The following is a 27,507-nucleotide window of genomic DNA, read 5'->3' on the forward strand; positions in this document are numbered from 1 at the left end:
ACAAGATGCTTACGTGCCCGGTGCAAACCTTCTGGTACTAAAATGGACCGCTTAGATAAAAATGTCAGGGCCTCTTTCTTAGTCCCAGTAGGCATAAGAAGGTGTCTAAGAATATCCTTTCTTTTTGGCTTTGTGAAGTGAGTGGGTGCAAGATTCTTTCTGCTCAGGGGACAGTCATCCAGTCTGGGCGAGAGCAGATGAATTCCCCTAGCTTTTTTTGGAGGCATCACATATAAGGTACTCAGATGACAAGGCTGGAAGTGGAATGTGTGACTAACTGGCTACCCCCCTCCTCTCTCTCTCTTCTTCCCTCATCTTGTCATAGAGCTTTGGTTCATCAAGTATGATGCCCTCTGATCTCCATTTGAGAAAAGATTGAGGAGGGTGGAGGTAAAGCTGTTATCTCAACCTATGAATTCTTGATTGACCTAAATATTGGCTGCATTCAGACTTGTGATTACCTCTTTTGGATGGGACTTGGTTTGCCAGTCTTTCCTGAAGTGAGAGACAAACAGTCACTCTGTCCCAGGTCTGTTAATCCTGATATCCCTTTGCCATTCTGGTTATTATCGTGACCAGAACAGTGGCACTTGTGGGTGGAGATTCAACTTACCTTAGTAGTTAGTCTCCTATATAAAAGGCAATTGTTATATTCATGTAGAAAGAAACATCAAATATTAAAAGTATTTATTTGTATTTCTCTAGGTATTCAAACCAGTATGTTATCTTAATCCCACCTTAACCATGCAATTGAGTCCTGAAGCCAAGGCAAAAGTGCTGTCTTATGGCAGGTGAGCAGGGAACTGCCCCAGCTCCCTGGCCTACTTCCAACTGACCATCTTGTTCTCAAGTTTTAACGACTGTTTCTAGCTTGCTTTAAGGAATGTACTCCCTACTAGAAGGCTGTGGTTTGTAATTAGAAAAAATATAATTATTTAAAGTATATGATATATTTTTCTCATGTCATTGTTATTATCTATTCTTTTTTATTGAGTTAATGATTTATTTCTAGATATTTTAGGAAGAAGAGATTCCCAGATTATCCACATGCAGGGGATGTAGCAACAGAGACTATACAGTTAAAGGAAGGTTTATTGCCACAGTTTTCCCATTCCATCGAACCTCATCTCAGAAAGTTAGGATTACCAACTCGGCTGCAGCGTGGGATTCCAGAACTGATCAAAGAGCACACTGTGTGTAAGGAAGGCGACTTGCTGACACCAGAGCAAGCAAGTATACTGGTAAGAGAGAATCACAAAAAGATGAAAACATCCCTCTCATTTTCTATCAGGAAAATACATATTGTTAATCTACTATTACAGTGCAAGTTCAAACCTCACTTTTTCCAACAGCAGCCAAATGTCCACTTCCCGACTATATTTTTTCTTGACATTTCTAGTCATCATGAGCTTCATTTATCTTTTCCTGTCTATTCTATTAATACAGTAATCCTTCAGTTATTCAGGTTAATAGCTATAGCCAGGAGTCCATTGGATAGTGACAAAATCTGGATAAGGTTGAGTAAAAAAAACGTAGGGGTGTTCAAGGGCAACTCCATCCCCTTCCTCACCTAACCTTGTCAATATACCTCATAACTGTAAATACTCATTATGCTTGTAAACAACAACATTCACACTTTAAACTGAAAACTTTATGCAAAAGGCAATTATCGATCCTTTTCTCCCATATTTGTAACAAAATATACTGCATTAACACACACTGAAAAAATGCAACCCCTTCTTTTTCTCTCTCATAAATGACGCAATTTGGTAGGTTTTATAGGTAGCCTACCTGTGTTAACCTCAGTTTAACAAGGTTTTATCACCATTTATATATATTATACAGCAACTTTCTTATAACTTATAAGTTGTTAACTTTCTTATAACTTATAAGTTGTTACCATATTGTATTACCATACACGAGATGCAAATGTGTAAGTGTGAACATTGACCTAAGCTAAGTTTTACTGTCACAGTATCCATTTGCATAAGTTGAATAGGTATTACAGCTGTATTTAAGATAAAGGTAATGGTAAAGAAACTGATATTTTACTGAATTCATTTATAATGTATTATCATCTGGCATAAGCATTTACATAGATTAGACTAATGCTTATGTTCTCAGAATTAACTAATTGAGCCTACTAGCAAAAGAATTAGAAGAATCATTTTTTAGTTACTAATAAAAAACGAAAGTATTACTGGAATTAATATTTTTATTTTTGTACATAAATGTAATACAGATATGCAAAGGTACACTAACATAGTATGTACGTCATGTAAAGAACCCTAAAAGAGTTCAAAGGTCTGGTTAAACAAATCATTTATAACTAACTAATTACTGTAAAATTCTTCAAAATCCCAAAACAGCCGTTTCCTGATTTTTATATTTATGTCATACTGGATGAGGTTTGTCAGTTCTTTGGTAAATGGTTGTTAATTATAAGAGGTGGTATGAATTGTTACACAAGCCGTAAGTTTGGTAATACTGTTTGAAAGCCTTGCCTATTAAAATCTTCAGAAAATGAAATTCACTGCACGAATGAATTTCTTTCAGTAAGTAAACACTTTTTTAGTTTTTACTTAAATTTATTGTTAAATAAGATTGGATTTCTGAGGAAAAGAGGATAGTCTAATGTTATCTGGGCTATAGAAATGCAACTTGCATGATACATGAGATATGTAAACGATGATATCGAGTTTAGGGGGTGAAATTTCAAGGGTCACATGATATGAGTTCTCTCTCTCTCTTTCTATGCTGGATATCTTCTTCCTTTTTTTGCTTTGTTACAGTACAGTAATATATTTAATTTGTTTTACTCATTTTACCCTATCTCGGAAACTGTGTTCGTGTGAAACACTGTGTTTACATCTTGAGTACCTATGCCATTTCTCAAAGCAAATTCGTTTTAAGGACTCTACTAAAAAGTAGTTGATTATTTTCTTTTATTGGAATTAATGATTTTTCATTTCACCTCATAATATCATGGAAGCTTCACTTGTATGTCTGTGTGTGTATGTGTGTTCTCATCTACATGTTGCATTTATCAGTGTTGACATCACCATCGCTACATAGTTTGTGTTTGCACGTGTATTCCGTAGTGCAGTATCACGTGTTATCATTTGTGAGGTGAAGCTTACCCTCTTTCATTAGCTTGGCACAGGTTCGACAGGTGTTAAAACTGAAAGAATTGTTAACGAATGCTCCCAATAGTTACCCCAGGGTGGGGGTAAAACAGCTAATGTTTTGGTTGTAATTCTTCTCTAGTTGGCCAATATGGCCATCCATTTAGACAAGTGCTCTAAATTTGGGTTTGTTTTCTTGGTTAATGAATGGATTGTCTGGATTTTGGTCTGTATTTGGCAATATGGGTTCTTCTCAATCTTCCCTATTGAAATATGTTAGATTTTGTAAGGTAAGTGGTTGCAAGACCAGATTGGGTTTGTGCGTACATAAGTCAATTAGACTTATGTAAGCACAAACTTTGCATGGATCATCAAGAGGTGAATTATGATTCAGACAACCTTCGTGATCATTGCAAGGATTGGTCTTTGGGGGAGAGAGAGAGAGAGAGAAGATGATAAATTACCAAATTGGAGGAGAAGGATAGACTTAGGAGAGAGTAAACAGAACAATAGTGAATCTAGGTTTTCTTTAGAATTAACACCAGATCAAAAAGATAGAGATAAGTCTCTAGTTTCTTGTCTAATAGATATAGATCCTTCTATACCAAAATGTCAGCTCAGGGTATTAGGCTAGATTTAATGCAATTAGGTATTGACTCTGTTAAATCTAGAATTGAATTTTGTGTAACAATTTGAGTCTTTTGCATTGAATGTGTCCAATGCATTGGCAGAGACACTGTCCCCTCGCTCCTTTGGCCACTCGCTGATGCAGCTTTTCTTGTCACCTTGGCACCCCTGCTGACAGGCCTAGTAGTCACGGAGTTTCCAGACAAGGACTAACATCCCAGGATGTTCAAGGACTGTGCCTCTGTCTCCTGCCTTTGCTTTTGGTCCTCCATGGACAGAATTAGATCTCGGTAGCGTAAGGATAGTTACGGTAAGTCTAGATCTTGTGTTTCACCCTGTTGTCCCACGGTTATTCTAGCATTTCGTCTGAGCCAGATAACTGATCACGAACTGTAGTGAGTGCTGCCATTGTGCCTGCAGCCTGACTGAGTCTGTAGTTAGGCTAACAGGAGTAAGCTTTCATGCCAGTTCTCCCTTTTTATCAATGAAGGTCCAAGTTTTGTTGTTGACGAGGCCACTGTTATGTCCATGCCCAGGCTTTTGTGGTTTTTATGGACTGTTTTTCAAGCTTAGGCTAAGCGTGCCAGATGTTTGCTTTCGCCCATTAGTCTGAAGTCTTTAGCACATGGTCTTGTGAGATCATCTGGTTCTGGGGCTACTTTTGTCCCTGAGGAAGAGGACTTATTGGCCTTGCTCTTCCTGGCAGCATTCTCCTTTGCCTCCTATTCAGGGAGAGGAGCATTTAGTCTATCCCCTCAGTTTTAAGGGATTAGTTCAGTTGTGCTTAGACAGATATCCACAGTCTTTCCTTTAAGTTATCAGTTTTTGTATCTGGGAGACTTGACTCAATGGCAGATGCTTGGCCAAAGATAGCCTCCTTTTTGAAAGTCCTCTCTCTTGTCTCTCTTGCTGTCTGACAGGAAGACTATGGTGTATCAAGCATGGGATTTTTCCCAGCTCTTCTCCTGATCCAGGTGTTATGGTCCATGTTTTTCTAGCCAAGAGGGCCGCAATTGTGTCTGCTAAGCCACATTTCTCGGATCAAGAGACTGAGAATATGTACTGAACTTGGCTAACACCATCAAAGCTATACCCTTTAGTGAATTGGGCTGGACACTTAACTGTGTTTGAAGGAGTCCCATTGATTTCAGTTCGTCCTTTTGGGAAGCAATAGACTACAAGCTATCCATTTCTAAAGGTGTAGGGACAGGGAAGGAGACTAAGAAGAATGAAATAGTATTTTTCCCCACCATTCCCAGGCCACTAGAATTAAGTCTCCTCCTCTTTCTCTTATTATAATGCACTTTGGTCAATTCTACCTATTTCCTCCACTAATATCAAGATTTCTAAGTCTGATTAGCTCATCGAGCCCTTGTGCTGTGGCGGAATTCAAAACCACAAAAACAACACACACCACAGATACATAGAATACACACAACACTCACCCTGATCCTCGGTTGCTGGGAGATGGATTAAGGGTCCACGGTCGCCAACACAGCACACAAAACCACACAAACAACACTGAAAGCAGACTCTCAACAGAAAAGGAAGAGACACATGCACCGACAACAACGGCATGTGACAGAAAAAACACACGACTCACGAAACATACAATAACCGGTATCCAAAAACTCAGATGAACTGAACTGACCACTTTCACGATTGAACCTCAACTCAATACTGAACTACCGACAGACAGACAGACAGCGCCGTAAACAAACTCCAACTAACGACCCTCATCCCTCGTCCAACAACCGAAACACTCACTAACGACAATTACACTCGCTCTCTCTCTCTCTCTCTCTCTCTCTCTCTCTCTCTCTCTCTCTCTCTCTCTCTCTCTCTCTCTCTCTCTCACACACACAAAACGTTGGGAAATGCTAAATAAAAATTCATTCATCTCTCTATAATTCTCCCCCCTTTAGCATTTCCCAGCCAACACTTTTCACACTGCATTCAAATTGCCTTACGCAACACCCACGGATGCTCACTAGCAGGTCCTTTAGAACGCGTTCGTGGGCACGCAATCATTCTCTCAGACTCGCTCTCTCTTCCAGCAACATTCAGATTTACATTTTCTCCTCCATTCTCTCTCAGATTCACGCTATCTTCTTCACTATTACCACTCTCAATTTCATCCACAATCTCATCTATACCCTCTAACTTGTTCCCAAATACCTCCCCCAATTCTTCAACTAACCCATCCCATTCGCTCATTGACCTTTCCAATTCTTGCAACGATTCATTCATGCTTTCAATCACTCGTATATTACTGTTACGCTCTCTTACTCTTACACTTTCGCTCACCTCCAACCGTTCACTCACCCCCACACATTCAGTCAACTCAGTTATATCAAACCCGCATATGCTATACGTTCTATTCATACCATCCCATTCATCCGTATTACACGCTTTATCACTCATTTTCACTTTGGCACTCACACCCCTATCACACAACTTAAGATCATTCTGTTCACTCACGTTCTTCCCTTTCTTACGTTTCCTACCATACTCTATCAAAACAAATTGCTGATCCTCCATACACAAGCTCTCATGCATACTTGGTTCAGCCACATTCGATTTCAACCATTTATACACCCCATTCTCTCTCACATATTCCGGTACATCCTTCCATCTACGCAATTGGTTATGATGCGCTCGTATTTCTCTCACACTACCATCTACACATACTTCCCCTACAACATAACTAAGCCCACTGGGACCAACTTCCAACACTTCATACAGACCCTCAAATTTTTCACGCACTTTATTTACATTCAACTGCCCTTTCTCGATTACTTCTTTCAACACTTTCTCGCCCACCTTGTAACTTTCAAACCTCTCATGCGCCTTCTTCCATACCTCCCTATCATTCTCAGATTTACCCAATCTCGGTCTCACTATCTTTTCAAAATTTAACACATATTTACACGGAGACGTACCAGTACCCTTATGCACGGTGGCGTTGTATACCCACAACGCTCGCCCAACATTTACATCCCAATCATTATCACATTCACTCATCATACGTAATATCTCCGTCAACGTTCTCACCGTTCATTCTGCCAATCCATTCGCACTGGGCATATACGGCGTAGAGTACACATGCTCTATGCCCCAATCACGCAACATTTGCTCAAACTCCCATCCAACAAATTCAGGCCCATTGTCACTCAACATTCGCGTCGGCTTGCACACACACACACATTGGCAATATCACTTGACCCACCATTCTCGCTACAGTCTCACTCTTTTTGTTCCGAATCGCTACTGCATATGCAAACTTACTCAAATGATCTACCATTACAACCATTCCCACATGTCCTCTAGCAGTCACAGGCTACGACACACAATCAATCACAACCATCTCAAATAACTCTTTCATCTGCAATCACAACACAGGTGGATTTGCATGCACACTTTGATACTTACCCTTCTGACAGTCCGCACACGTAATCGCTACATCCGCACAAATTTTATTCAGTCCAGGCACATACAATCTCTCTCTCATACATTCCCATAATTTATTTTTCCCCAGATGCCCAAACCTATCATGCACTAATAAACACATACCCACGGCTGCATCTTCCGAAAACACTGGCACATACACTTCCCCATCCCACATTCCTTCCTGATGCAAAAAATAAACTATACCTTTACATACAACAAATCTCTTAGCACTTTGCTTATACACTTCTAACTCAGACGGCCAACTTCCTACTCTTACACCCTCTAACACACACACTCTTAACATACTTATTCTCATGCACTGATTTTGCATCTGCTTAATTTCCTCTTCACTCAACAAATCATTTTCACTCCTTGCAATATCTACCATACCTACAAAACTAGTTTTAGACACATCCCCTCCTTTAACCTTCGTTATTTCCCTGCCGCCCTTTCCTAAAATTCCCGTCCCGACATCCACGCTTATATCATGCATTCTCATAAAATCAATTCCTAATAAAAAACATTTTGGCATATCATTCTCATCCATGACTACAAAATTATGTATTATTTCAAATCCCCCTAACTGAATTTTTAATTGTACCTCCTCCCATACTAACACACTCCCTTGTCCCAAACCATGTATCCTTACACTCGTTGATTTTCTTTTTACATCCCAATCGCACCTTTCCAATTCACTCACTACTGTACTACTCACTAACGACACTTGTGCTCCCGTATCTACCAAACTACAATATTCACTCTGATTCACCACTACATTCGTCACTAATTTACCTTTCGCTTCATGCATACACGCTCTCACGGCTACATTCACCTGCTTAGCTTCCTCACAACCATCCTCATCGCATTCATCTTCAACGATATCCTCAGCCGTACCCCTTATTCCCTCATTTTCCTCACAATCACCTTTCTTAACCAGCCAGCTACAATTATCCTTTCCACATTGAACATTTAAAATTACATTCGTACCATTTTCATTCACCCCTCCACTGGCCTATTCCATCCAAAGAACAATCGTACTGTAATTTTAAATATTTCAGCCACTACCAACAACACTCACTAACTTTTCCTCCTCATCTAATTCCCTTCCTTCCTTGCGCACTCCTCCTTCCGGCATTTCATTCATGCTTGCAGGTACTCCATCAATCAACCCATTTGTTTCCAAATTACTCAACCCCCCAAACAGACATTCCCACACTCGATTCTCCCTTACATACTGTTGTTTTATCACAAATCCTACAGGTACTCGGTCTGGGTCCCAGTCGCTCCTAACCCTATCATCTCGTTCAGTCCACATACGCGACATAGCATCTGCAACAACATTCTGTTTACCTTGTACATACTCTACCTTAAAACTTAACTCATTCAAATCCTCTATCGTTCTTGCAATTCTAGCATTCACACTCTCCTTTTTAACCATATATACTAGCGGTCGATGGTCCGTCCGTATTACAAAATCTACCCCATACAAAAATACTTTCAACGCTTTCACACAAAACCTTATAGCAGCCAATTCCTTTTCAATCACCGAATATTTCAACTCTGCCCTTCCAAACGCCTTGCTCACATACGCAATTACTCTCAATTGTTCTTCCCCATTCACCTTCTGCATTTGTACCAGGCATCCTCCCATACTATATTTACTTGCATCCGTATACAGTTCTAGTTTACTCGCATTCTCACTATAGTCCGGGAAAGCCTCTTGCAGCCTCCTCTTTCAATCTCTCGAACGCTTCGATCATCCCATTTCAATCTTGGACAATTTCTCTTCCCCGTCCATTCAGTCAGTGGTTTCCCGATCCCTGAACAATCTCTTATAAACTTCCTTCCAAACTCAATTAAACCTAGAAATCCTTTCAACTCACACACAGTCCGGGGACGTGGAAATTCCCTTACCTTGTTCACGAACTTATCACTCTTCCTTGCACCTCTTCCACTCACCATATGCCCTAGGAATTCCACCTCCCCAGCCAACCAAGCACACTTTCCAAGTTTTACTTTTATTCCTACTTCTTCCAACCTTTCTAACACTCGTTCAAGCAGTTTCATATTCTCTTCTACAGTCTCACTGCAATCAAAATGTCATCTATAAAAACAGTTACCTTCTTGCGATCAAACCCAGCCAGAACCACATTCATTGCCCTTTGGAAGGCAGCAGGCGCGATTAGCCAGTCTGAAACTTAATCTTCGGAACTGGTAGTGGCAGGAACCACTAGAAAAGGCCGTAATATGCCTGCTCCCCCCCTCCAGAGGCATCTGGTAATAGCCCCTTACCAGATCTAATTTTGTAAACACTTTCATTCCATTCATCTTGTACACACAATCAGACACCACATTCATCGGGAATCGCTCTTTCACAGTTACTTCATTCACCTTCCGATAGTCCACGCACATTCGCAAACTTCCATCTGGCTTACGTACCGGTACAATGGGGCTATTCTAGGCGCTCGTACTCCTTTCAATCACTCCCACCCTCTCAAGCTCCTCACACTGCTCCTCTATCTCACGATTGATAGACGGAGAAAAATGTCGGGGACGCTGATATATGGGGGTGTCGTCTTCCAGAACTATTTTAAATTCCGGAAGCTTCGATCCCCCAAAATCCTCGTCTCCACGACTCAACGCCCCCTGCCTATCCCACAACATTCTCCTCAATCTTTCTCTTACGTTATCACTTACATTTTCATCTACCTTTACTCTTTCTTTCAACTCCTCATACGTCCAATCATTAACTCCTTTCAAATCACCTGTCATCACCTGCCGTACCTTCACGTACCTCTCATCATCCACATTCACCAATGTACGTAATATTCCCACGCAATCTCCCTCACATATTCCTCGTACTCGCTTCTTCCTGACACTCGGCAATGACGTTATATATACCCTCGGATCTCCCATGTTCAAAACCCCATCATATACACACACATTTGCCCTGACTAATTTATTTACGTCTGTTCCCTCAACTACATACTCACAACTATCATTGTTGGCTATCCCGAGGCTATCCGGCCATGCCACTTTCACACTCACAACTTCTCCAATCTCATGTGGCACTTTTACCCTCTCTGTCGCAATTACAGGCACTCTCTTCCACAATTTTTGCTCAACCCTACCATCCTTCCCCAAAAACAAATCTCCAAGCACATCCCCTTTCATACGTAATTCAATTACATTCATACTAAGACGGACCACCATCCCGCATTTTTTCAAAAACTTACATCCCAACAAAATATCATATTTATCATTCGTACTCTCAATCACACAAAAATCTCTTTCATCCATCATTACACCCCCAATTTCTAACTGTTCACACATTCTTCCAACCACTGCTACCCCTAAATTTCCAATCCCTCTTACTTCCCCCTGACAATTCCTAATTTCACACGTATTCCTCAATTTCTCACATCCATTCTTAAATATGACATTCATACTACACCCGGTATCTACTAACGCAATCAATCTTACTCCCTTACAACACACTTGCACACTCATGCACTCGTCAGTCTTTCCAGCAAAGCCTCCCTCATGCAACAACCCCTCACGTACATGCATCACACGCACCGCTTGCATCCTAGAGGATCCACCCATTTGAACCCCCTTCACACTCAGTTTCCCGAATTCGCTGTCACAGTCACCCTCTTTCGTCTACATACACTTGATACATGCCCTTCCATTCCACATTCGACACACTTCGCTCTCAGTTCTGAACACATTCTCGCATAATGCCCATTCTTACCACAGTTTCCACATATTACATTCACTCGGGTACCCCTACAACCATTAGCAGTATGACCCACCTGTCCGCACGTGTAGCATTTAACCCCTATCTTTCAGACACTCACTTACCAAATGTCCCGATTGCCCACACCAAACACGCTCCTAAAGCCCACCTACACTCATTCTTTGTATGTCCTTCCTTTCCACATCTAAAACACTTCGCTCGACTTCCCCTCACCGACCTTCCCCATTGTACACTACTATCCCTAACCCGTCCAACCCGTTGTTCCCTTACAAACCCACCATTCATCCTCACTGGCACCTCCACATTACTTGCTCTTACACTCCTATCTATTACACTATCTGCCATTCTCAATGGGCCCCTTAACACTGCATCCCTAAAGCTTCCAAACTCAGGCACTCTCTCATCTACCCCAGCCCTTACACTCACACTTCTGATCTCTTTTATAACCCTGTCAAGCTCATAATCTTCTACAATTTCCAAAATTTCTCCCCAAGTCAACCTTTCACTCATCCATCTTTTCTTCTCCTTCCGCTTCAAGTTCACAAATTCTCTCACTCCATCTGGCGCTGTCTCTAACAACTTTCGTACTAACTCCTTACATTCATCTATCCCATCATCCCCAAACTTCTTCCTCGCCAATGCCTTCAGCCTACAAGCATACAGTGACAAGGTTTCCCCAGCTTTCATTCTTGCCTCATCAAATCCATTCTTCCTCTTATACTTAACACTCGCTTTCATACGTCTCGTTTGCTCAACTAGTCTAGCTTTCACCTTGTCATACTCAACATCTCCCACACTCATAATAACCCTATACATATCAAGCAAAAACCCAGTCAAATATTCTCCTAATTCTCGTGCCCACACTCTCTTACTCTCCCCATACTTATCCTGACAAAACCTTTCATACTCCCTAAAGAAATCATGCACATCCCTACTTCCATACTCATTATACCTTTCACACCGGGGTACCTCCCTCACATACATAGCCTTTCTCACTTCTTTCTCACTTTCACTCTCACTTTCGCTACTTTCACTCTGTCCTTTCATACCCTCTTCCGAATACAAAGAGTCCACTTCCGCACTTACATTCATCTTACTCATTACACTCTTCTTCCCCTTCTTTTTATCCACTTTTATCCAATCACCCCCATCCACCTCACTATCACTACTATCTTTACCCTCTCCCTTCTTTCCTGCCTTTCCCACTTCCTTACCCTTCTTACCAGTTTCCTTTCCTTTTCCCTTCTTCCCTTTTTCTTCCCCTGACTTATCCTTACTTTCCCTCTGTTCCTTCCCTTGCTTTTCATTCCCCTTTTCCTTACCCTGCCTTTCATTCTCTCGTTTCTTACTTCCTATTCCCACATCACTTTCATCACTCACGCTTCCACTCACTTCTTCCTCCTTTTCTTTCTCTCTTGCCCCTTCACACGTTCCAGAGGACCTGCCTCCAACAGCCCCTTCTCCAAAAACACCCTTGAACATACCTTTCACCATTTCTTCCACACCTTTCATCATTCCCTCCAACTTTTTATCCACCCTCTCTTTCATTCTCTCTTCTGACTCTTTCATCTCCCCTTTCATTTCCTCTTTCGCTCCTTTTACCAATGATCCCATCTCTTCCAACTGAAGCCTCAATTTCTCATTCTCACTCTTTAACCATGCATTCTCCTCTCTCAACCTCACCAGTTCCTCTTCCATCCTTTCCTCCAGTCACACTACCCGCCACCAATCTTAATTGCAACTGCAACACCAGTTGCCCCACGTTGGGCGCCAAATATAATGTGGCGGAATTCAAAACCACAAAAACAACACACAACACAGATACATAGAACACACACAACACTCACCCTGATCCTCGGTTGCTGGGAGATGGATTAAGGGTCCACGGTCGCCAACACAGCACACAAAACCACACAAACAACACTGAAAGCAGACTCTCAACAGAAAAGGAAGAGACACATGCACCGACAACAACGGCATGTGACAGAAAAAACACACGACTCACGAAACATACAATAACCGGTATCCAAAAACTCAGATGAACTGAACTGACCACTTTCACGATTGAACCTCAATTCAATACTGAACTACCGACAGACAGACAGACAGCGCCGTAAACAAACTCCAACTAACGACCCTCATCCCTCCTCCAACAACCGAAACACTCACTAATGACAATTACACTCTCTCTCTCTCTCTCTCTCTCTCTCTCTCTCTCTCTCTCTCTCTCTCTCTCTCTCTCTCTCTCTCTCTCACACACAAAACGTTGGGAAATGCTAAATAAAAATTCATTCATCCCTCTATAGTGCTTGTGGGTGCAGGTTGGGTCACTTCACTCAAGTTTGGAAACACTTAGTGTAGACGCCCTGGTAATGGAAGTTCTTTTGGAAGGTTATTGCATTCCTTTCAGGAATTCAGCACCTCTTAATCTTTCAGTCATACAGAGTAACCTAGAGAAGAGACAAGTGTTGGTCAGGAAGTCTTTTCTCCATTAGAGAAGGCACCATTAGATGAAGTATCAGCTACTTTGCTGGCCTTTTTACACAGGCTATTCTTAGTGCCAGGCAATGGGATGTTGGAAGACAGTCCTTGACCTCTGTGGCCAATTGTTCCACCTTTGTTTTCTATGGAGTCAACCTCCATGGTTTTACTGCCATGGAGGAAGGTACATGGATGGTTACAGGGTACATGAATAATGCGTACTCTCATGTCCCCATTTACCAACTTTCAGGAAGTGCCTACTCTTTGTCTTTGGGGGAAAGACATATTAATGTTGAGCTCTTCATTTCAGGCAGAGTTCAATGCCCCAAGTTTTCATTAGGGTGCTATCCCTTTCATGAATGTTTACTTAGGAGTAAAGTTACCTCTGTATGTGGACGACTGGATTATCTTTGTGAAGTCCAGGGGTTGGCATGCGGGCAAGAGAGCCAGCACTGGCCTTGGCAAGGCCCTAGGCTTACTAAGAATGTTACAAGTCATCTCTGAAACCTACACAAAGAGTGACCTACCTGGGCATGATTGACTCCGTTCTGTTCAAGGTTTTCCTACACAAGCTCTAGTAGACATCTGTTGTTAATCATGAGAGAATTATCCTCCTCAGGGAGCATGCCCACTAATGCTGGTTGTATTGCTTAGGCCATTTTTCTTCTCTGGAGAAGTTAGTTCAGAGTGCTCGACTTTGGATGTTATCGCTTCAATTGCACTGGCATGGATAGCCTTGGCCAACCATGAGTTGTAGCCGTGGAGCCAAGAACAGGCCCTTCCCCTTCATTGGTCATTGTCCATAGTGTTACCTCTTGCAAGAAGGTCCCTAGAGTCCCTGAACCCAGACCTCTCACTGTATTCAGTTGCCTCTGACAAGGATGGGTGTGGTTATCGGGAACCAGTCGCTTCAAGGGTGTGGTTGCTAGTAGAAGTGAGTCTTCTCATTAACTGCAAGGAGTTTTTGGCCATCCAGGAGGGATTTAAGTAATTTCTGTCATCTCGGGCATGCCCTCTCTAGCTCATATAAGAAGGCAGGGGGGCATGAATTCGGAAACCTTGGTAGCCATCGCCAGGACTTGAGCCTCTGGCCAGTGGAGAGGAATATTGTCCATATGCCTCAGTTGTTTCCTGGTTGACTGTCTGTTTGGTGGACACGTCGAGTCATCCAGGACAGGTGCTCTCCCGTGATTGATCTTTACCCTGTACTTTAGTTTGCAAGGCGATTTGGAGAGTGTCCAGCCAACCCCTCATATATCTCTCTGCAGTGAAGCTGAATCATGAATCATTGTCTCCATCTGTATGTCTCCCCAGTTCTGGGCCCTCAAGCCTGGCCAGTAGACATTATAATTCAAGATTGGACAAACCTCTTGGTGTATGCCTTCCCTGTTTCCACTGATGAAGGGGGTACTCTAGGGTTGAGGACTACTGGGAACTCCACCATATTTCTAATTGCACTTTGGTGGCCGAGGAGGCAGTGGCTCCCAGTCCTTTAACTTACCAGTAGAGTTCCTAGGCATTATCTCCATGGACAAATCTGCTTTGTCAGGTGGGAATAGGAAAGCTTTACAGAAATACTGAAATGCTTTGCCTAACTACATGGAAACTCTCATCCAGCTCTGCAGCTCTAGAGCCTTTTATAAGTCATCTAGAAGCTCTTTCCTAATCACAAGGGCTAAGTCCACCAATTTCTTGTTCAGTATCATAGGAGCTGTATAAATTATGGTGCAAGTCCAGTGGCAGTCCCTGTCTTCACATCAATAGTAGAAGTAATAACAATGTATAAGAGGCTGCACTTCTTGAGAGATGCCAAAGGATCGTCTTTTTCTTCCATCAAGGCTATAAATCCTTGCTAACTTAGGCAAAACCGTTCATGCTTTTCACCTGGATTGCTGAAGGTTCTGCTAAGCCGCTTTTATTGAACCTAGTCGTTGGCTTAATACTCCCTTAGTGGTCCTCCTTTCTACTCCAAAAGAGGCTTCTCTCAACGCTCTTTCGTAGAACACTCTTTCTGGTGGTCTTGGCTTCAGCCAAAAGAGTAAGTGGGTTACATGCAATATATTTGTTAGTAGGGTGTTCACATACTGGAGCAGAACTATCTTTTTTATTGTATCCTTTCATGCTAAGATGATGTCAAGACCAAAGCTCTTCCAAGAGTTTTCTTTATCCCCACTTTAGAGACTGACTCCTGAGGAAGATGAGCTGCTTTGATGCCATGTTAGGGCTATTGGGATTTATACATCTCATCTTAACCATTAAGGAAGCAGTGTAGAAACCTATTTTGCACTGTCAATAATCCTTAGGTTCCCAGGTCTTAGATGCCATGGTTTTCTGTATTAATCTGTAATCCTGGGAACACACCATGCATTGTTTTCATTAGGCACTTCTTCAGGGGTTTTGGGAGGCTTTGGAGGGTCCTTCTTTCCCACCAAGAAATAACTGGCAATAGGCAGCTGCTGTGTCTGCTGCTTCATGCTGACGAGGAGGTTTGTAAAGGGCCTCAATAACCCATTAAGGCCATTATTGAACTTGACAGCGCATTTTTATTGTATATAAGGATCCCATGCCAAAATCTTCTGCTGCTTCTCCTTAAACGTCCTCATAAATCCACACCAGAAATTCCAAAGACAGGCCCTCATCGTCCTCCTCGTCCCCTGAACCTGCCTTGTCTCCTTCCTCGTAGGGAGACTTCATCAGCTCTTCCAAATCGTGGTCCATGAGGGGGTCAAAGTGCGCATCAATGAGGGTGCCAGCTTCATCTGGGGAGATGTCATTGAATCTTTCTCCACCAAAGATCTTTGCCAATTGGACTGCCTTATCAATGGCCAAATGTTGAATTTCTTCAGGAGAAAAGCCCTTGAATCATGCACAGACTCCGGCCATAACTTCTTCCGGCATGCATTAAGGGTCTCCTTCACATCCTTCAATGATTGGCCGATGACGGACAGATGTGGCAATCATGAATTTACGCCAATACTTCTTCAGCGTAAATTCACTGTTATTGTTCTTTTCCTTCACAAGGTGGTCGAGGGAGTTCCGGGTGTTGAGTGCCTTGAAGGCGCGGATCACACTCTGGTCCATAGGCTGGAGGAGAGAGGTGGTGTTGGCAGGGAGGCACTGGAGCTGGGCTCCCTCATAATAAAGATCTACAGGGTGGCCACCAGCATTATACATAATCAACAACACCTTGAACTCCATGCATAAGTCACTGAGGTATTCCTTAACTTTGGGGATCCTTCAGGATTTTCCGGTAGTGTTCTAGATATTGAGTGTCCTTTTGAAACTTGACACACTTTTGTTTTAATCTATTCAAAGCCAACCCAAAGTTGGAAATTAATCTCCTTTTATTGCCTTTCCAAGGCAATGCCACAACATACTGTTTGTCAGTTTCAGAATAAGTTATAGTACTCTCAAAGTTATCTAATACTTTCCGTTCCTGTTCTGGTATTTCACTGCAGTCAATACCTAAATGATCTAAACTCCATAAAGTTTCAAGATCTTCCCTTGGATCCTTTAAATGAGTAACCCCTCTGGCTGTAATTATGTTGTCAGTTTCCACTGCCAGTTTTAAAATGAAAACGCTAGTCTCCTTGGTGGGAGGAGAACTACTTGTTCCGGTTACCACGTAACCAAATATGGTTGGTAGCAGTACTAAATTTTCAAATTTCCTAAACCCTAGATGTAAAATGTTGTACACATTGTCAACCCTTACCAACAGTTTTACAGGCGATTGTTTCTCCACGGGTAGATAAAAATCTTCACAAGCCAAGCTGATTTTCGTTCTACACAACGACCTGAAGTTCTTTTTAACGTTTAATTTCTTTGTATATTCTGGCAGCTCGTCTACCACTATACAATCCATATTTAGTAATATACCCCGGTGAGGTACAGCGATGTTCACCATTTCATATCCTTTAACTGGTGTAGAAGTTAAGTAACCCCTCAATGATATATTTTCAACTCCCTTGCTTTTATAGTGGAGTCCCTCAAGAGCAGATTTCTTTATAAATGGTCTCTCAGCACAGGTATCCAACAACCCTCTCTTTCGCACAATGTGACCTCTTTTACCCTTTAGGGTTATTGTGGCTGTGGGTAAGAGCGACTTCCTAGTTGTCTTATTTCCCTGTCCGGTATTTTCAAAGAGAGTGTTCTAACTTGTACCCCACCTACATTAGACTTATTTGGTTGGTTTCGACTGCATATAGCACTATGATGTCTAATAGTGCAGCCACTGTTACAATCTTGCCTGTCACAATCAGAACTGAAGTGTTTATGGGATGTGCATATGAAACACACCCGGAGTTCCAAGTCGTTCTATCTTTCCTCCTCTGGTTACATGGGATTTACAATGTGTCCATATATGATTGCCTCTGCAAAGTCCACATCCTCTAACCTGGTTTACCTTGGTTTTGTTTGTATTTTCTTTAGGCATTACCAATGTTTTTTTTTGGGGGGGGGATGTCTTACAGATTGCGTTTGTTCTACTGCGAAAGCAGATACTGTTGTTAATGTATCAGCTTTTACTGGTTGAGTCTGTGGAAAAGCCTCCAAATTGTGTATTTCTTCTTCAAGATATTTTTTAAAGGTGTCAAATTTAAGCCAAACTTCTCCACACCTTCATTTTATTATTTTACTTATACTGCAAGGTAGTTTGGTGCAGAGCAAGATGGTATACAATTCACTCAATTCCAGCTGTTCATTCTCTGATGATCGTATGCAGCATTAAAATTTTGCTCTGAAACCTCATAGCGATTCTGCATCCGCCCTGGGAGTCTCAGTTTGGAAGTTTTCTAACTTAACCCTTAAACGCCGACTGGACGTGACGTATCATACGTCGACTAAAATTGTCTGTTGGGTGCCGAGTGGACGTACCGTACGTCGACTACAAAATATTTCAACCTTCGGTCAACTTTGACTCGACCGAAATGGTTGAATAACGCAATTTAAGCTAAAACTCTTATATTCTAGTAATATTCAATCATTTACCTTCATTTTGCAACAAATTGGAAGTCTGTAGCACAATATTTCGATTTATGGTGAATTTTTGAAAAAAACTTTTTCCTTACGCCCGTGCGGTAACTCGGCCGAAAATTTCAGAAATTCTTTCGTCATTTTGTCGTAATTTTTGCACTGTTTTATATTAGCCGTTACATAAAGTTTTATATATGAAAATGTGCACAATTTCATGTAAAATACAGCAAAATACAACCCTTGGTTGTAGCTTTTATCAGTTTGGAAATATTTTTATATAAACCACGATAACTGCCAAAATTTCAACCTTTGGTCAACTTTGACTCGACCGAAATGGTAAAAAAACGCAATTGTAAGCTAAAACTCTTACATTCTAGTAATATTCAATCATTTACCTTCATTTTGCAACAAATTGGAAGTCTCTAGCACAATATTTCGATTTATGGTGAATTTTTTTTAAACTTTTTCCTTACATCCGCGCCAGAAATTCTTTCGTCACGTTGTCGTAATGTTTGCACCGTTTTATATTAGTCGTTACATAAACTTTTATACATGGAAATGTGCGCAATTTCATGTAGAATACAACAAAAAATAACTCATGGTTGTAGCTTTTATCAGTTTTGAAATATTTTCATATAAATCACGATAACTGCCAAAATTTCAACCTTCTGTCAACTTTAACTCGACCGAAACGGTGAAAAAATGCAATTATAAGCTAAAACTCTTACATCCTAGTAATATTCAATCATGTACCTTCATTTTGCAACAAACTGGAAGTCTCTAGCACAATATTTCGATTTATGGTGAATTTCTGAAAAAAAAACTTTTTCCTTACGTCTGCGAGCGGTAACTTGGCCAAACATCTCAGAAATTCTTTCGTCACGTTTTCGTAATGTTTGCATCGTTTTACATTAGTCGTTACATAAACTTTTATATATGAAAATGTGTGCAATTTCATGTAGAATACAACAGAAAATAGCTCATGGTTGTAGCTTTTATCAGTTTTGAAATATTTTCACATAAATCACGATAACTGCCAAAATTTCAACCTTCGGTCAACTTTAACTCAACCGAAATGGTCGAAAAACGCAATTGTAAGCTAAAAATCTTACATTCTAGTAATATTCAATCATTAACCTTCATTTTGCAATAAATTGGAAGTCTCTAGCACAATATTTCGATTTATGGTGAATTTGTGAAAAAAACATTTTCCTTACGTCCGCGCGGTAACTCGGCTGAACATCTCAGAAATTCTTTCGTCACGTTGTCATAATGTTTGCACTGTTTTATATTAGTCGTTACATAAACTTTTATATATGAAAATGTGCGCAATTTCATTACAATACAACTGAAAATAACTCATGGTTGTAGCTTTTATCAGTTTTGAAATATTTTCATATAAATCACGATTAATAGAAAAAATTCGACTTTCGGTCAACTTTAACTTGACCGAAATGGTCGAAAACTGCAATTGTAAGCTAAAACACTTACAGTCTAGTAATATTCAATCAATTAGTTTCATTTTTCAACAAACGGAAGTCTCTAGCACAATATTTCGATTTATGGTGAATTTTTGAAAAAAAAATTTTTTAAATCCATAAGCATTAATTAATTCATGCATCATTTTGTGATAATATTTTCTCTGTGTTGCTTTGATCGTTTTACAATTTGTTATATACCAAAATCATCGCAATTTAGTGTACAATACAAAGAAAAAAAAATAACCCGTTAGCTTTAACCGTTTTGCTCACAGCGTGATTTGTATAAAATTATATATGAAAATTTTTTTTTGCGCTGTCATATATTTCAATATTTATATATGATAGTGATATTTTTTTTTCATTTCTGATGGTTGCAATGACAAAAAAGGAGCCAAAAATGAACTCTTAATCTTAAAAACTAAGCCTGCTGTGATTTTTTTAAAAAACTTTTTCCGCAGCGCTAACTTTAACGCGCGCGGCATACGGGAGACGTTTTTGTAAATAGAGGCTCGGCGTTAGAGGGTTAACTTGATTTTGTCTTTTCTGCCATAGGTCTCTTTTAACAAGTTCACTGCTTGTAAATATTTATGACCTTCTAATTTAAAACCAGATATCATTTCCAGAGCCTCACCTTCCAAGAGACCCTTCAAATAAGACAACTACTGTATTTTCTCAAAATCAGTACGTTTGTGTACTGATACTTCATAAAGTTCCCAAAATGAATTCCATTCCGATACATCACCATCGAAATGTTTGAGGTCAAATTTAGGTAACTTGACACTAGTTCTTAACAGGATGTATTGGTGCACTAGGTTCACCCCTTACAGCTAGAAGATTTCTGATGGTGGAGTTTAGTCTGTGAATTTCAGTGCCTACCTTTAGGCTATATTCAGCTTGATTCATAATTTGGTCAGGTTGTCCTCCAATTATCCAATTCCTGGATTTTCTGCAAATATTCCGTCAAGGAGTCTCTCACTGAAGAAATACTATTGATATTGCCTGCATCAATAGTGATTTCAACCTTTTTTGACCAGTTAGTTATCACAGACTTAAACCCCCTTGCCCCATCCCCTCTAATTCTTTCATGTCAGGCATCTTAGCCTATAATTTACCAACACCAAAATTTATAAGCTCTTAATATTAAAAAGGTGTACAAACTGCCAGCTCAAAAAAAATATACTGCACTAGCAAATATAATATTTAGAAGTTGGCCTCACCTCTTCAAATTAATAAATGGTAGATCACTGCCAGTTATATTATATATATGTCCCCTTGACTACACATACATATATACAATGTACAACTAGGGTTTTATTTCAAATTAAATTTCAGTTATGTATCTCATCCATTTCGGGCAAGGCTAACTCGCGACTAATTCTAAAATGGCCACCACCATCAGCCGGTCATGTCTTTATCTTTATCACCAAGCATCACAACAATAAATTTCATAAATACTAACAATACAGTTCACTGCTATAACAACCAATCACTGCGATCCTGGTCACTACACCAATTTATTCCGACTCATTCAGAACAAGTAGAGCATTTCAAATTGTAAGTGTAATCATATAGCCTAAACGGTTTGAAACTTACTAACCTAATCGTAGCCTGAGTCGTATACTACGACACCCAGGTTACTTCGCTCATATTCCAAATTGCACTAAAACTCTGTATTGCGTTGTGTATATTAATCAAAGACATAAATGATATAAACTTACTGTTAGTTCAAATGGTGCATTCGATATTCCTAGCCTGAATTGAGATTGGGATTGGGGACTGGCATGAGCACAATCTACTTCGTAACCCTCATCCAAAGCACACACCAAGAAATTCTCCTTAAATTTAGATATGCATATCTCCTAAAGGAAATCTCCTTAAATGAACTTTAGGATGAAAAGGAATACTTAAGTGGACTTGAAGGCACCAACAACTATGGCTGCATTCCCCTTTCTTGAGTCCCTGCTAGATACAACTACATTGCACCAAAGCTGTGACAAGACTGTCTTCATGGCCATCTTTTACCACCACCGAACGTTCGACTAACAACTGAACAAACAACCAATGTCCGGTAGTTAAGCACCATTACATGTATACTTACAATTAAATACATGAAACAGCAAAACACAGTGCTTTTCCCAGCTAAATACAAACACAAAAAAACATATTTTTTCTTCTACATAATACGCATTTCCACTTTACGTAAATTTAGAAAGAATACATAAAACTATAACACAACTTGCAGAAAAGTACAATCTCTCTTGTCAAAGTTTCAACAGGTGTAGAAAAGATCCTGATGGTTTCTTCCCTTTGTTTTTGTAGAAAGTTTTTAGTGTGTTGTCATCCAACATAGGTAGATTCTATAGATTTTTTTATGTCGACATAGTATCTTTGCAGATGAATGTAAGCTTAGTAATGCAGTGTCTGTTTCGAAGAGTGGCATATCTGCAGACTGCAGTAACTACAGGCCAGTTTCTATTCTACCTGTGCTCTCCAGAGTTGCTGAAAACTTATTTTTAAGCCATTATATAATTATATAAAATCAAAAGGATTGTTAGCTGATAGTCGGTATGCATATAGGGAGATTAGTATGCATATAGGAAGCAGTTTGATACTGGCGTTGCCATTTTTGCAAGGGAACCTTGATAGGGTTTTTGAGTGCAGAGTAATTCAAATAGATTTTAGAGCTGAACCTTGATAGGGGTTTTGAGTGCACAGTAATTCAAATAGATTTTAGAGCACATGTTTATAAACTTCAGAATCTTGGAGTGGGTGGATATGTTTTAGGACTACTTAGAGATTTCCTTACAGGTAGGGAGCATCGGGTTACTGTGGACGGGATCTTTATTGAACCAAGACGTATTTTGCGCAGAGTTCCTGAGATAGTGTTCTTGGTCCACTGTTATTTTTAGTGTATACCATAGTGTAGGCTAAGCTAAATCTTGTTTGTTATTCAATTTCTCTTTGTATTGAATTATAAGTCATTCTGCATGAACCTCCAGAATTAGCTGATATTAATAATTACTATACCTTGTATGTAAAGAGTATACTTTATAGTATAGGGTAGGCTACCATATATGTATACATGGTACTGAATACCCTAGTGTAGGCTAGGCTATATTCGAGATATGTTTTTTCCAACAAACAATGGATTTTTTTGGAACCTAACCTCCTCATAAGTAGGATAATACCTGTGTAAGCATTTTGGTTTTTTTGTGTGTGTGTTTGAAATATCAAAATAGGCAGTTCTAAGTGTTTTTAGAAGGGTTCTAAGTATTCGCAGGGGATGTGTGGTACGCATCCCCCGTGAATACGTGGGGTTTACTGTAGATGCACGTTGACGTGTCGGACCTCTAGAGCGAGCGGATGCGTCAAGGAACTCGGGCACTACAGGGCACTCCAGGAAGCTTAGCTGTGGCAGGGCGTTTAACCAAAAGCAATTGTTCAGGTAATATACGCACTCAGCCGCTACTGGGTGCTCATCGTACAAAAAACACCAAGTACAGGGTGCTCGGCCAAACCTGAGCGCTTAGACGAAGAACTTCGTTGCACACAAGAAGCAGGGCACTTGGAGTCAGAAAGACAACGCTTCTTAAATGAAGAGGAGTGACTGAACACTTGTTCCTGGCGTCCAGGAGAGGAGAAGCGTTCAGGGCTGTCCCTCTTACTGCAAGAAAGCTGAGGATGAGAGGAGGCTCCCGCAACCTGAAGAAGAACGTCTCTTCAAGTGGCGTGACTCATCAGGAAAATGCCGTTGGTGCCTTCTGTATTGCGGAGAATCTCCCGAACTAGGTGAGAGCTGATGCACGTCCAAGACGCGTTTCCAGCGGCTGTCTCTTGACACAACCTGGGATGCAACGGGCTGGTCTGAGGGGGCGACTGCTCATGGGCAGACCCCACTGACCTCCCTTGGGCCAACGGTATGCCTCCTCCCTGGTTCAGGGGAGTATGGCAGTGACTGATGCCTAGGAGAATCAGTGCAACGAATAGCCACCTCCTCCACTAACACTTCACTTTCACTTTTCTTGTCGAACTTATCCATAAGGACATGCATCGATGCCCTCAATTTGGCCACTATACTTACCACCTTATTGATTCTCTGATCAGATTTATTTGCCATGCTGGTGAAGTGATTGGACATGGAAGTGTGAAAGCCAGGACCAGAAATAGGTGGTCTAGGAGTATGGACTGCTACAGGAGAAACAGGAACAATAGGAGGAAATAAAGCTGGACTATTTACATCATCAGATTTAGGAGTCATCTGACTAGCTAATTTCTCGCCGGCTTTAGCGGCTGCCTTCCTCTTGCAATCTCTCTCTAATTTATTTAAATGAGAAGTCAAGGTCTTCCATTTACCTTTGTCCTAATCGCTGCATTCGTCGCATGTCAAATTAACAGTACAAACTTGCCCTTTGCAATCTGTGCACAGGGTATGAGAGTCATAAGTTATTTTCTTTAAGCAGGTATTGCAGCCTTTGCTGCAATACTGGAAACTAGAAGAGCTAGTGTCTGCCATACTAACTAGTGAAAAGTCAAAATCAGTAACAGTCGAATCAGAAAAAAAAAAAATCAATGCTGAAAGGCTACCATACAAAGAGTACTTCACTGGATGGAAAGAAATGACAACTGTCAAAACCAAGCTGCTTAGTCAGCACACTGTATGGATGATACAACCGGCAGAATCAAATTGATCTATTGGCTTAGTTGCTCCTCTATCTTACCCGAAAAGTGGGCAGGTCTTGACACCTACACAAAACTAAAGAATCACTACCGCGAATTTCAGAATTTAAGCTGCCATTCAAGTAGAAACTCTTAGTTAAGTAATTACTGGGTAAGTTACTTATATAAAAAGGAGATTTTTATAGAGCAGGAATGGAAGTTGAGTAATTAAACAGTTTCAACGGAGAAAATGAGAAATGTATAAATAAGTTGGTATGCTCTCAGCATGGGCTGCGAGATCCTTCCATTAGAGTGGTCTCTCCAGAGTTCTAGATGTATGCAATTCCTTGTGGCAATTGTGGGGGATGCCTTTGTTGGAACTGTTTCCCACCAAATTGATTGCCAGACTTGTAGCTAGATCCTGCAGTTTGGGCAGCAAACATTTAGATGCGTACTCTTTGTCTTTTCATTCAGATCCATCTAGATGTATGCAAGGCCTTGTGGCAGTTGTGGGGGATGCCTATGTGGGATCTGTTTCCCCACCAAATTGATTGCCAGACCTCCAGCTGCATCCTGCGGTTTTGGGCAGTAAACATATAGACGTGTACACCTTGTCCATTCACTGTGAACCATCAGCTATTGATGAAGTTATGGGGTTCCCTGAAGTTTGGGATGATTCTGATCTCTCTTTCTAGCCCCAGTAGAAATGTTTCTCAGATCTCATCAATCTAGTAGTTGATCTGTTAGTAGACAATTCCCGAGTTCTACTAAAGCAGGCCACTTCCACTCTCAACCAGACAGCATCCCTTCATCATAAGGCTTAGAGATTATTCATAGTATTAGAGCAGAGAGAGAGAGAGAGACTGAAGATTACAGCGGTAGTGATCGCCACCCTAGCAGGTAATTGTCCATTAAAAGTTGCTATTCCAGTATTAGTACACTTTACAAAGCTGTTACAGTTAGCTAGAAAAAGACTATAGAGCTTCTATCATCCTTTCATCAAGCATGGTGTGGATTTGGCTAGTGACTGGGACATCTCTTATTTTGGTACTTTAGCCAGTGTATTCTGATGTCCCAAGTTAAGCGCAGGCATTGGGACTGACGCTGGTCTAACACATCATAACCAGATATCCTTGAGGTTCACCCTCTGATGCCACCTCATTTAACCTATCTCTCAAGATGGTGTTTATGCTTGCCCTTGCCTCCTTCAAGCTTGCTGGCAAGCTCCATGCCTTGTCTAATGAATGATGTCCCCAGTCCCTGTCACTGGTTCACAGTTGATCTTTTGTTTGTGCTGATTTCTCTGGCAAGACTTATTACAGGGCAGTTGGATTCAATTGTTGCTTATTTCAAAATACCAGCTTGCCATCTTTGGATGTGACCAGTTGTGGATGTCGGCTGTGCTGTCAAGTGAGAGGTTGCTTTTTTCATTGTCATCTTAATATATTGTATTTATGGCACACAAAGGCAAAGTACAGGCAATTGCTCCCAGTTATATGGCAAATATGGCAAATAAGTACAAATTTTATGTTAAAGATACAATTGAACCACTAAAGGAGAGGATTAGCTTCTGGTCCTATTGTTTTCTTACCTCCATATTGCCTCCAGTTTTTGTCTGTGTTGTCCTCCCACCTAAAATATTATTTAAAGTTTATGATTAATAGAGTAGTATTGAAATAAATGCTAACACATTTTTCATTCCTTTCCCTTAAATGTAATTAAGTGGCTGTCTCACTGTGTACTCTCTTGTCTCTAGGAGGACATAAAAGGACGACAAATGATGTTGGGGGGGGCCATGATAGGGTGGCAGATGATTTAAGCTTCTTACAGTTGAGGTGGGCATGCACAGTGGGGGCTTGTCTCATTCATGATCTGGACAAGTTAGCACTACTGGAGAGTAGTTTACATGGAAGTAGGCAATTTATGATGTAGCATACAAAATGTGTCGTGAATTGTAGTTCTTGTCTTGATTATGATTTCTTTCCAGTAACTTTGTACAAAGAGATGTCTGTATCTTGTTTGTTGTATGTTTTTGCAGAAACTTTTACACAAAGAAATGTCTGAATTCTACTTGGAAATGGAATGGTGTTGGAACAGGCTTGATGGCAGTTTTGAACAGTTATCAAGTTCTTGTGAGGAAACCAGTGAAGGACTTCAGAACATGGAGAACCAGGAAGGATCCAGGGGTGATGATGATGATGATGATGAAAATTGAATAAATATAAAGATGAATAATTTGTTTAATTAACATTAGAAAGCTGTTTTCAGAGTATGATGGGAAGAAATGAATGAAGAATATGTGGGGTAATCAAGAGGTTGGAAAGAGAATGAAATGGTTTGGAAAAGTAATGAGAATGGATGAGGAACAGGTAGGTGATCAGAAGAGCAGGATATGGAGAAGTAGCAGGACAGAGCCCTGTAGGATGGTCCAGGAAATCATGGGAAAAATGGTTTGGTTTAGACTAGACTTGGTAGGAGCTCAAGGCAGAAGTGAATAACAGAGAACTCATTTCACATCTAGCCCCTTAAAAAGGCAAAGCAGCATGAAAATGCTTATCATGATGTGTTTTGTTACAGTGATAGAGAATTTTGAACATTATCAGTTATCTGTTTAAGAATTCTTAATTGAACTGAAAATGTTAAACTTTTAAAATGAATGAATAATTGAATGGAAGAAAGTTAAAATTTTAATAAACTTCTTCCAGAAATTTGACAGGACTAACATTAGGGCTTATGGTTACATAAAATGTCTAGTACTTTGTTTCTACAAAGTTACAAACCACCATCTTTATATGGATATATCTTTAGCAAACACTGAACTACTCATTGAAGCTTGATAAAAAGTTTGCCATCTAGTGGCAGGTGAGTGACTCAACCATTCCACTCGGCTGTCAGCATCATTTTTTCCTAAAAGGCTTCAAACTTTCATCTCTACTACTGGATAACCTTTGGTGGC

The 27,507-nt window shown here is 40.5% G+C and overlaps 1 protein-coding gene across 1 annotated transcript in view; it reads left to right on the plus strand.

The window, feature by feature from the left end:
- RpLP0-like (ribosomal protein LP0-like) overlaps positions 1 to 26,786 on the plus strand; it is a 159,995-nt gene extending 133,209 nt beyond the window's left edge. The window contains exons 4-5 of the mRNA XM_067112364.1: positions 1,013 to 1,241; positions 26,590 to 26,786. Coding sequence (XP_066968465.1) covers positions 1,013 to 1,241; positions 26,590 to 26,766 — 406 coding nt within the window. The 3' untranslated portion in view covers positions 26,767 to 26,786. The remainder of the gene's footprint in view (positions 1 to 1,012; positions 1,242 to 26,589) is intronic.
- The last annotated feature ends 721 nt before the right edge of the window (positions 26,787 to 27,507 follow it).

Source organism: Macrobrachium rosenbergii, chromosome 12, assembly GCF_040412425.1.
Source record: "Macrobrachium rosenbergii isolate ZJJX-2024 chromosome 12, ASM4041242v1, whole genome shotgun sequence".
Classification (NCBI taxonomy): domain Eukaryota; kingdom Metazoa; phylum Arthropoda; class Malacostraca; order Decapoda; family Palaemonidae; genus Macrobrachium; species Macrobrachium rosenbergii.